This window comes from Symphalangus syndactylus, chromosome 14 (genome assembly GCF_028878055.3).
Source record: "Symphalangus syndactylus isolate Jambi chromosome 14, NHGRI_mSymSyn1-v2.1_pri, whole genome shotgun sequence".
NCBI classification, from domain to species: domain Eukaryota; kingdom Metazoa; phylum Chordata; class Mammalia; order Primates; family Hylobatidae; genus Symphalangus; species Symphalangus syndactylus.
Genome location: NC_072436.2, coordinates 53474916 through 53487519, shown reverse-complemented (window position 1 = coordinate 53487519; position 12604 = coordinate 53474916). Strand labels below are relative to the sequence as shown.

Below are 12604 nucleotides of genomic sequence, written 5' to 3'. Positions count from 1 at the left end.
ACTGCCTAGTTGCCCTTTGTCTGTCTCTGTCTTCCTTGCGTTCATCTTCCTCTTTCCCTGGAAATTAACTGCTGGAAAACCTTCAAGTCTCAGTCCTAGGCCCTAGGTGATCTCATCCATTTGTGTCTTCAACCACTTACTCCCAAACAATGACTCATAAAATTAAATCTAACTCAGATCTCTCCTTCGAGTCCCAGATCTAAATATCCAACTGCCTACTCCAACATCTCCACTGTGATATCTCAAAATCACCTCCAAATTATCATATCCAAATTTAATTTATAAACTTCTCTTGCAAACCAATGATGCAAAACAGTGTCTATTGTCCCCTATCTCACTGAATGGCCCACCATGCATCCAGTCACTCAATCCAGAAACCCTGGGTTCGTCGTGACCATGCATCCAGTCACTCAATCCAGAAACCCTGGGTTCGTCGTGACCACTCCTCTACCTCAGTCCACAAATCCAGAATATGACTATGTCCTCCCTGATACATTCTCATATGTACCAAACAACTCTAGGTCCATCTTCTTCTTCCCATCTCTATAACTACCACTGCTACCTCGTCCAAGTCGACCCTCTCTCCAGTGGATCACTGAAACAGCCTATCTGGTTTTTCATATCTATTCTTCTTCCCACATCCTCAATCATTCTTCCCATTGCAGCAAATGTGATTTCTGTACAATTTAAATCTTATCAAGTCATTCTTAATAAGTCCTGTTGAAAACCCTTCAATGGCTTCCTACCGCTCTTAGGATAGAAACCAAAATCCCATAAATGGTCTAGGAGGCCCTACATGGTCTGGCCTCAACTTACATCTCTAGCCTCATCTTGTTCCACACACCTCCTCACTCTACACTTAAACTACAGTGACCTTCTTTCATTTTCTAGAACATTCCACACTCCCTTCCACCACAGGACTTTTGTGGTGCTCTTTCCATCTTTTGGAATATTCTTTTATCCCCATTGTGATGGAGAGAATAATGGTCGCCCAAAGATGTCCATGCCATAATTCCTGGAGCCTGTGAATATGTTACCTTACATGGCAAAAGGGACTTTGCAGATGTGATTAAAGTTCTTGAGATGGGGTGATTATTCTGGATTACCTAGTGGGCCCAATATAATCACAAGGGTCTTTATGAAAGGAAGGAGGGAGGGTCAGAGCGAAAGAAAGAGATGGAACAACAGAATCAAGAGGGTCATGGTCATAGAGATTTGAAGATACTGTATTTTGAAGATGAAGGAAGAGGCCACAAAGTAATGTGGAAAAGGCAAAAAAAAAAAAAAAAAAAGGATCCTCCCCTAGAGATTCCAGAAGGAACACACCCCTCTTGACAACCTGGTGTTAGGACTTCTGCCTTCCCAAACTGTAAGATGAGAAATCTGTGTTGTGGTTTAAACACAGTGAGTTTGTCGCAATTTGTTACAACAGCAATAGGACACCAACACACCCATCTTCACCAGTAAATGACAGATTCTACCAGCCTCAGGCCAAATGTAATTTCTCAGAGTTCCTTAAACTCCCTAATTAGGCCAAAAGTCCCTCTTACACATTCTCAAAGCATCCTTTACATCGGTAATTAAAGTTATAATTATACAGTTGTTTGTATAATTGACTATGTGACTAATACGTGTCTTCTTTACTGGGCTGAAGTGCCACAAGACTCGGAACCACATCTAATTTTGTGTACCAAAGTATATGGCAAGGTGCCTGGCCCATAGCAATTGCTCATGGACTTTCATTGCAGCAAATACTTCAAGAATTATCTGTTATCCTCTACCAAGCAGTAGTGCCATTTTGGTAGATAACCCAGTGAGAGTCTTTTCTCAGCCCTCTTGCTCTACCCTGAATGGGCCCTTTAACCTGAAGACCTGAATGTTTCTTCAACTCAAAGAAATTTACTTCTATAAGCTGGTAATTCCCTCTTTTCACTCTCTTTGCTCACTTCTGAAATTACTACCAGATGAACATTAAAACTTTTGTCTATTTCCATTTTGTAGGCGTTTATGCTGCATTCTGGAAGAAATACACAGCTCGGTCTTTCTGACCACTAATTTGATCTTTAGCTATGTCTAGCTAAAATTCCATATCAGTCCCTCGATATAGGATTTTTAAATATAATCATTGAAATCATAAGCACAAAGATTTCTAACAGATCCTTTGATAATGGTCAGTTATTGGGTTATGGGCAAGTTGTCCTCCCTCATTTCTAAAAATAAGTTGATGTTTTATTTTTAAATCATATTCAGTTTGTTCTGCAAACTCAATTTTCTTTAGTATTAAGTCATTCATGGTACTAATTTTCCTAAATTATTCAGCAACCCCTTGTTGCTGAAGTCGCCCTTGCACCCATTTGTAGTCGCTGGGTCTGTTTGCCGCAGCCTGCCTTGGTCAATGTGGTGGGAGGATACAGATGTGGTGCTGGGTGGTGCGCCGGCAGTTTTCTGTTCTGGGTGTGAGAATCCCAGCCACTCCCCTGGGGTCAGTAGCCACCGGCAGCACTGTCCTTCCTCTTCAGCCTTACGATGGCTTAGCTGTTCTAGGTGCTGTTACCACCTAATTAATCAGCCTGACCAATGGAAAACAGAGTTTTTAGCAAGAAGCTGTTTTTCTTTATCTAAGAAACAGAAGTTCTGAATATGAAGCCCTAGATAAGTTCTGGGGTTCCATAAAACCCCAGAAATTACAAACAAAATTATATTTTCTATGGGCATTTTCCAAAGTAGAGATTGACAGCTTTCCTAGAATATCCAAAAGGTCCTGTAACTAAAAATATTAAGAGCTGTTTCCTAATGATTTAGGGAGGAAAATGTTTAATGTAAATATGGGTTATTTGCCCATCTGTTTTTTCTACCAAGCAGTTTTTTCTACCTTTCAAAAATAATAGCAGCTTTATAAAATGTTAACTATTGCAAAGCTGGTTGACCAAGATTTTATTATATTTATAATGGATAAAGTCATGTAAACAAATGGGATGGAATACACAGCTTCAAAAGAAAGAGGATGTCACATTTATAAAATAAAAACCTATTAGAGACCTTGGACGTTTTAAATGACTTTAAAAACACTTCTAATTTCTTTTCATTAGATACTGTTATGAATGAAGAAACAGTCTAAACGAACAAACCCACAATTACTTAAGACATCTTATCCAAAAAGTGATTATTAAAGGGAGAGACGATATCAGCTTCAAAAATAATTAACAATCAACATTCTAAAAAAAACCAAAACAACAAAGTACCACACACACCTTGTTAGTCTCTGTATACCTGGCACCTGCAGAATGCCTGGCTTCAATAAATATTTTTTGAATCATTAGAGAAAGGAAAGAAGGAGTTTGTCTCAACATGCTATTTTAAGAGTTTCCACCTCCTTAAGAAGGAAAGTAGTATATTATTTCAACTGATTAATGAAATAGAAAGGCAGCAGAACTAAAACAAGGTGAATGTAAAAGCTTACATTTATAGATCAATGAGAAGATGTGATCCCCCAAAAAAGAAAGCAAAATACTTAAGAATCCCATTGAATCTAAAGTAGACTCAGCTTTTCAAAAACACTAACCCAAAAATGAATCTTGATATCTATGAAGTAATCATTTCATCACTTGTTAAAAACTTAAAGAACAAAATAATATTCTGCCCTCTGCATTTTAAAATCTACAAAGAAAAGATTAACGAAGTCAAAACAGCGGAATCAAATGTACGAGTGGTAAATGGCTCTTGGGCTGCTTGCTCAAGCCCACTTCCACTCTGTGGAGTGTACTTTGGTTTCAATAAATCTGTGCTTACGTCGCTTCAAAAAAAAAAAGAGTGGTAAATAATTTCTATAAGGAAAACTGAAGAAGTTCTGTTGCCTCTGACAAGAAGAGAAAAGTAAGCTATTTTTTGAATAAATTAGGAAAAAAGAAGCAAATCAAAGTATTTCTACTACTGCATAAAAAGTTACATAAAAGTTACTATCTACTTACATCTCTGTACGAAAAAGTGGGGCAGACATAAGAAAAACCTTTGTGACATGACCAAAAGAGCTGTTAATTTTGAAATAAGATACAAGGAAAAAAGTCATCTCTGTACTTCCCAAGTTTCTAAAACAGAAAAATGACAAAGGTGTCAACATTTGTCTGCCTGGGATGGGGCCTGAACTAGATTTCACAGGATCCCTTTCAGCTATATTACTTTGGTCTACGAAGGAAAATGTCCAACTCCTTTCAACCTGGAGTGTAGAATGATCTGATGTGCACAGATAAAGAGAGAACTTTTATTTTTTGACCTCCCAGATTTCTGATGGTCACCATAATAGCACAAAACACATTTAACAGCAGCAGTAGTACAACCGCAGTAAGAAACAAAATGAACATACCTCCTGTTCTCCCGTTGCCAATCTGTACAGCAGGTTGAAGACTTCCTTCATTCTTCAATAAATGAGGCAAATGATAATAAATACTTGGCACTTGAAGAGATTTTTTGCTTGTTAACTCCTTTAACAGCTTTAGGGTATTATCTGAAACACAGAAGTGTAATTAGTACACAAGAATTACCTTACAGAAGTTGCTGATTTTATAAAACCAGCAGTAAAAATTAATGAGAACTAAAACTAAAGAATTTTCTTTCCTAGTTTCACACTCTGGTGAATGAGATCTCCATTTAAGATGAAAAGGACACTATCAAAGCCAAAGTCTCACAGGTCATGATGTTGATAAAACTGGCTGAAGGAAACCAAAATAGTCAGCTAGAGGACCGTAAGAAGGTGGGATGCTAAGGGCTCACCTCTACAATGTGTTAGAACTCAAGTTTGCCAAACAGACTCTAAATATGCTGTTGGCTTATGAAAATGTAATAAATAAGTACATTGACCATCAATCACTTTCATTTTTTCTTTCTTTTTTTTTTTTGAGACAGGGTCTTGCTCTGTAGCCCAGGCTGGTGTCCACTGGCACAATCACAGTTCACTGTCGCCTTGACCTCCCAGGCTCAAGAGATCCTCCCCACCTCAGCCTCCTGAGTACCTGGGACTGCAGGCACATGCTAACACATCAGCTAATTAAAAAAAAGATTTTTTTTTTCGTACAGACGAGAGTCTCACTATGTTTCCCAAGATGGTCTCAAACTCCTGGCTCAAGGAATCCTCCTATCTTGGCCTCCCAAAGTGCTGGGATTACAGGCATAAGCCACCATGCCTAGCCATTCACTTTCTTTATGCATTACATGTTATCAAAATTTCACATGGAAGGAATTTTTTTCTGAAAACTTCAAGTAAAATAATATAAACAGCACAAGTTGAGAATATCCAGTACAGATCACAACTTCCAAATAGTTTCATATTTTTTCTCACTCTATTTTACACATAGGATGTTTCTGTTTTTATTAGAGGAACCAATGAATCATTTAATGATATGAAATAAAAACTTGGTAGTATAAATAATATTGTTTTAAAATTTCATTAAATTTGAATTTAACCTTAGAAAAAGGGAAGTTAGCAGTAGGAATTTGTTACCTCAACTTCATTAAAAATATAAGAACCAAAAATTCATGAAAGAAATGCAAATGACTGTCATATGTAAAATCAGTTTAATCTCACGAGTAAAGACAATTACAAATTATATCTATCAATTTCTATCTATGAAATTAGCAGATTAAATAATAATATTAAATATTGGTGATAACAAGATAAATGTTCCAACTATTCAAAGCAGCATCAAAAACTTTAAAACATTTCTGTCCTATTACTCAGTAATTTCCCTTTTAAGAATTTAGCTTCTATGCATTCAACAAATATTTAGTGATTATCTATTTTATTCCACCAAATGTATCATTTGTTCAAAAATCAAGTCATCAAAACACAGATCCTATTTCTAAGAAGGTCATAATCTAATGAAAATAACCTAAAGGTTACCAGAAATATGACTGATTTATATACAAATATGTTCATCAGAGTTATAAACTAGAGGGGAAAAACAACCCAGAAAAACCCATTTGAACAACTGTAGGAAAAAATGTTTAATATATTATTGTATATACAGCTGGCATATTCACAGCCACTAAAAATAATATTTTGAAGATTATTTAATGAGCTAGTTTTAAAATGCTCTTAGTATAATTTCAAGAGTGAAAATCAGGCCATCATACACAGTAACAATTTTGAAGAAAAATATTCATGGAAAAAATACTAGAAGGAAACAAAACATATTAGTAGAAATCACTTGGCATCAGGTTTATTGGTGATTTATTTTTTATCTACACCAGTCCATGAGTTTCAACATCAGGGTTGACATAATGCAAAGTTTATCAGCAGGAGGAGAAGAAGCATGCAACTTTATAAATAAGGTGAGGCAGTGGATCTGGAGATGAGGGGAATTCATGTGTTTTTAAAACAGGTGAAGCTAAATGAAAAAGTAAGCTAATCTAGAAAGATTATGCAAATGTGGAAGCAATCAATTAGATACATATGTCAATTTAATTATCAGATAAAGAAGAGCACAGAAAGAGAGATCATTTGCCCTCATCTTACTCTGACTAGAATTTCTCAAAGAAACAGGCCAGATACTCCTAAAGTATCCACTAGGAAACTATGTGTGCTCTGTAATATAAATAAGTTTTAAGAGCACTAATTGCTTCAAATAGCTCAAAGATTTCTCCAGAGTCCATCTGAAGTCCATACATAAGTCATCACAGAAACACATATACACAAAAAATTAAATTTTAATCTCATTTTGAATATGTTTTCAAAAGATGCACGTTCTTCACTACTGCCAATGAAATTTATTCCACTACAATTTAACTTTTTTGTTTTTGAGACGGAGTCTTGCTCTGGAGTGCAGAGCTGGAATGCAGTGGCACGATCACAGCTCACTGCAACCTCCACCTGAAGGGTTCAAGTGATTCTCCTGCCTCAGCCTCCTGAGTAGCTGGCACTACAGGTGCGCACCAACATGCTCGGCTAATTTTTGTATTTTTAGTAGGGAATGAGGTTTCACCATGTTGGCCAGCCTGGTCTTGAACTCCTGACCACAAATGATCTGCCCACCTCGGCCTCCCAAAGTGCTGGGACTATAGGCGTGAGCCACCGCGCCCAGCCAATTTAACTTAATATGACTCTCTTAAAATCAAACTTAGCAGGTAATAAATTTTTTTTTTTTTTTTTTTTTGTAATTTACTAGAAGAGAAAATTTTGTGTGGTGTTTTTTCTGTCTGAAAAGGGTTAACAGATGCTGGCTTATAAACTATTCTACATGACTTTCAAAAAAAATTCCACATGCCCCTTTGAAAATATTATCTTTTTCGGCCGGGTGCGGTGGCTCACGCCTGTAATATCAGCACTCTGGGAGGCCGAGGGGGGTGGATCACGAGGTCAGGAGATCGAGACCATAGAGACATGGTGAAACCCTGTCTCTATTAAAAATACAAAAAAATTAGCCAGGCGTGGTGGTGTGCGCCTGTAGTCCCAGCTATTCGGGAGGCTGAGGCAGGAGAACGGCGTGAAACCAGGAGGTGGAGCTAGCAGGGAGCCGAGATTGCGCCACTGCATTCCAGCCTGGGCTACAGAGCAAGACTCTGTCTCAAAGAAAAAAAAAAAAAAAAATATATATATATATATATATATATATATATAATCTTTTTATAATATAAAAAATACTGTTTGTACCTGAAAACTTATTCAATGCATCCTTACTTCCATTTGTTTCTGCTCCTACACGCTTGAACTGTTGCACAATGGTATTTAATTCAGAAGAGCGCTGTGAGATTCTGTGTTCAGCTATTCGAAGACGTTCTTTCAAAGCAAGGAATTCTCGTTGATAAGCAATCAGTTTTTCTAGAAGCAAAACCAAAACAGTTATAGTATATGTCTTAAAACAAACAACATAATCTAAACGGAACTGTAAAATTACAAAGTTTAAAGTTGAGTTTTTCAGAAGAAAATATTCATTGATACAGAACTGAAAAAAAGGGTTCTGACTGTTATATAACAAAGTTTATACACTCTTATTATTTGTAAGAATGCTCTTAATGCTTATTATTATTATGCTCTTATTATTTGTAAAAATGTGAGCAGTCTCCAGCACTTCATATAAAGATGGATAAAACGATAAAAGGTTTTAGAATAAACACTTTAAAGCATCATACTAACATCATCTGTCAAAGAGTACAAACAACTATAAAGACCATATTCACATCAACCAGATAGAGAGATGAGGCAGAAACTGATGGTAATTTATATAATAATATAATGAATATAACATATTTTATAGCATAATCATTAATTTCCATAGACCAAACTTTTCCTCTGAACTTCCTAGTCCTCAAAGATTTCCCTAGGCCAGACTTTGGTCAAAGTCCTGATCTCTAAAAACCCAGTGAGTGGCCAGGCATGGTGGCTCACACCTGTAATCCCAGCACTCTAGGAAGCCAAGGTGGAGGATGGCTTGAGCCCAGGAGTTCAAGACCAGCCTAGGCAACACAGTAAGACCCCATCTCTACAAAACAATAAAAAATTAGCTAGGCATGGTGGTGTGCGCCTGTAGTCTCAGCTACTCAAGAGGCTGAGGTAGGATTGCTAGAGCCCAAGTATTGGAGCCTACAGTGAGCTATGATCACACGACTGCACCCCAGCCTGGGCGACAGAGACCTTGTCTCAAAAAACAATAAAATAAAAATCCACTGAGCTAGATGTACAATGACCCTTGTTAAAAGTTATTCATTTTAATAATTTGAGAGAATCACAGGTCAAAAAAACCTGGTCTAGGAAATAAAAATGGGCTTTGATGAGGATAAATGTAGGCATTGAAACAATGAGTAGAAATAAAACAGCACAGAGACAAAGCACACAGTAGAAGAGGCTCGAGGACAGAACTGGACACCAACACCTGAGAGATGGTGGAATAAGCCATTCATTTACTTGCTCGGTGGTACTGAATAGTAGTGGAGGCTGTGGGAATGTTATGCACAATGTCCACAACCTCATTAAATGAAGATAAATTGCAAGCATGCTTCCAACTTCTATAGCAAGCTAAAGCTACTATTTTGACACCTAAACAAACCTTAGAAAGGCTTTTTTTTTTTTTTTTTTTTTCTGAGACAGTCTCACTCTGTCACCCAGGCTTGAGTGCAGTGGCGCAATCTCGGCTCACTGCTGCAACCTCCGCCTCCTGGATTCAGACAATTCTCCCACCTCAGCCTCCCGAGTAGCTGGGATTACAGGCACGCGCCACCACACCCAGATACTTTTCGTATTTTTAGTAGAGACGGGGTTTCACCGTGTTAGTCAGGCTGGTCTCAAACTCCTGACCTCAGGTGATCCGCCTACCTCGGCATCTGAAAGTACTGGTATTACAGGCGCGAGCCACTGTGCCCAGCCAGAAAGTCTGTTTTTAATTTAACATTATAATTTCTGCTTTAATCATGGATAGAAGCAGTAAAAACAGACTTATGAAAAATGAATCTGCAGTCTTAATAACACTCAATTATACTGTTCCTTGTCCCTTACATAAAGATCCTTACAGCAAACACCTCTTAAGATTCCATAGCAGAAAAAAGCATCTCTCTGTCTTAACTGCCATGCTTCACTACATGGAATAACAAAAGCATGTATGTCACCGTATTTGCCTTAATTTGCTCAGAAGGAAAGGAGAAGAGGTAGGACAGAGAAGGCTGTGATAGGGAAAGGGCATACAGGGAGCTCCAGGGTGCCAGCTAGGATCTATTTCTCGATCTGGGTGGCAGTTTAGTGAAAGTCACTCATGGTTTAAGCATTTTCTGCATGTGTAAATTCACAATATAAGAAATGTGAAAGAGATACTATTCCCAAACACAAAACTATAAACAATTACATTAAACAATTATAAGAAGAGACACATAAGATTTATGTGAAGAAAAGTACAAGCCTTTTACTGGTCTATAATAGAATCAATAAAGTTATTTTATTCCTAAATAGGAAGACTCAGTCTTACAAAAAGATTAATTCTACCCTAAGCAAAAGAAATTCATTCAATTCAGTATCCTTCTTTTTTGTTGTTGTTTTTTTGAGACGGAGTCTCACTCTGTCGCCCAGGCTGGAGTGCAGTGGTGCGATCTCGGCTCACTGCAACCTCTGCCTCCTGGGTTCACGCCATTCTCCTGCCTCAGCCTCCCGAGTAGCTGGGACTACAGGCGCCCGCCACCTGGCCCGGCTAATTTTTCTATTTTTAGTAGAGACAGGGTTTCACCATGTTAGCCAGGATGGTCTCGATCTCCTGACCTTGTGATCTGCCCGCCTCTACTTCCCAAAGTGCTGGGATTACAGACGTCAGCCACCGCACCTGGCCCAATTCAGTATCTTTCAAAGTAACAAATTTTTTGAAGTTGATATATAATTCTAGTATTTATCTAGAAGAATTAATGTTTTTAAAGGGCCAAGAAAAATCTAGAAGATAATATGGGGGAACTTGCTCTGAGATCTGAATATGTTATATGGTTACAGAAACTAAAAGAGTGTGAACTGCCAGTCCAGAGAGTATGGACAAGGGCAGATCATTATAAACACAGTGTCCAAACACAGCGTGTGTCCAAAACAGATCTTTGAGTTCTTCCCTCTTTATGTGAACATTAGACTCCTACCCTTCAGACTTAAGCAGTGCCTAGATACTGGTTTCTCAACACCGTTTGCCACTAAAATAAATTAGAACTCTTTGGAGGCCGGGCGTGGTAGCTCACTCCTATAACCCCAGCACTTTGGGAATCAATGGCAAGAGGATCACCTGAGCCCAGGAGTTTGAGACCACCCTGGGCAACGTGGCGAGACCTCAACTCTATTAAAAACTTTTTTTTAAGAACTCTTTAGAGAAATAACTTTAAGATAAACCTGGAATATTCTTCTGCCAGCAAGAAAGCATTACTAAAAGAAAAAAATGACAGGACTTCTTCAAAGGGCACAGAAGGGCCCTTTGGAGAGGCCCCCACTGGCCAAATGGGGAACAATTTAAGAACCAAAATAAATATTGATGGTAATGGATTATAACCCATTGAATAAAATAAGAATCCATGAGTCTGTATCAACAATAAATAAATAAAAATGAACAAATGAGGGGAAACTGTTTCTGGCAGAAGAAGGCCAATTACTAAATGTAGAAGAAATAATGAACATTAGAAAAACCACCATTTGGGCCAGGTGCGGTGGCTCATGACTGTAATCCCAGCACTTCGGGAGGCCGAGGTGGGCGGATCACCTGAGGTCGGGAGTTCAAGACCAGCCTGACCAACAAGGAGAAATCCTGTCTCTACTAAAAATACAAAATTAGGTGGGCATGGTGGCGCATGCCTGTAATCCCAGCTACTTGGGAGGCTGAGGCAGGAGAATCGCTTGAACCTGGGAAGCAGAGGTTGCGGTGAGCCAAGATCGCGCCATTGCACTCCAGCCTGGGCAACAAGAGCAGAATTCCGTCTCAAAACAAACAAACAAACAAACAAACAAAAAACCAAAAAAACACCATTTTGCAACCATCATAGCAATAACCGACTCAGGCAAGCATCAAAAATGCATGCTAAGACTAACAGGTGAAAGTCTGATTAAAAAAAAAACAGGTATTTATATCATCTTAAAATACCTCCCCACAAATTGGTCATTATTTTACAAAGAGGGAAATGATAAAACCTAGCTGACACCACCTTCATTAAATGATCAAAGTTAAAGTTGGCAATAATGGGACAGAGATCACGTGCCTCATGAAGCGAACCCCAGAGGACACCCCTCATTACGTGGAATTCCTGCCCAAAATGCATAATCTGATTCTAATCTCAAGGAAACATTGGACACATCCAAATTGGGGGATTATGTATAAAACAAATGGTGGCCGGGTGTGGTGGCTCACGCCTATAATCCCAGCATTTTGGGAGGCTGAGGCAGGCGGATCACAAGGTCAGGAGATTGAGACCATCCTGGCTAACACAGTGAAACCCCGTCTCTACTAAAAAAATACAAAAATTTAGCCGGGCGTGGTGGCGGGCGCCTGTAGTCCCAGCTACACGGGAAGCTGAGGCAGGAGAATGGCGTGAACCCGGGAGGCGGAGGTTGCAGTGAGCCGAGATCGCGCCACTGCACTCCAGCCTGGGTGACAGAGCGAGACTCCATCTCAAAAAAAATGGCTTCCACTTTAAGACATGTCAAGGTCATCAAAGACAAAGGCTGAGGAAACGACCAAGGGTAAGAGAGACTAAATGCAAAGCACGTCCTGGACTGGATCCTGGACCAGAAGAAACAGATGCTGTCAAGAACATTACTGGAAAAATAACAGAACACAGACTACAGAATGGGTATGACTGTGCCAATGTTAAATTTCCTGGATTTGACACTTGAACTGTGGTAATGTAAGAGAATGCCCTGGTTCTTAGGAAATAAACATAAAAGTATTTAGGGGTAAAGGGGCATGATTTCTGCAATTTACTCTGAAATGGTTCTGAAAAGAAACAAATATCTGTAGAAAGGAAGATGATAGAGGCAAAATGTTCACAATAGGTGAAATGTGTAGAGAAGTTATTTGTACTATCCTTGCAACTCTTCATTTCATCATTTTTTTTTAATACAATGATGCTTTAAAGTAAGCAGGAGATTGAATGGCAGATATAGGCTCAGTCT

General features: G+C 38.6%; 1 protein-coding gene across 3 annotated transcripts in view; it reads right to left on the bottom strand.

Annotated features, from left to right (window-relative positions):
- The window catches only part of MGAT4A (alpha-1,3-mannosyl-glycoprotein 4-beta-N-acetylglucosaminyltransferase A), a 121239-nt gene that overhangs the window by 60414 nt on the left and 48221 nt on the right, over positions 1-12604 (bottom strand). For all 3 annotated transcript variants that reach the window (XM_055242076.2, XM_055242075.2, XM_063617660.1), the window contains 2 exons: positions 7643-7810; positions 4361-4501 (listed from right to left, as the gene is read on the bottom strand). In XM_055242076.2, coding sequence (XP_055098051.1) covers positions 4361-4501; positions 7643-7810 — 309 coding nt within the window. The remainder of the gene's footprint in view (positions 1-4360; positions 4502-7642; positions 7811-12604) is intronic.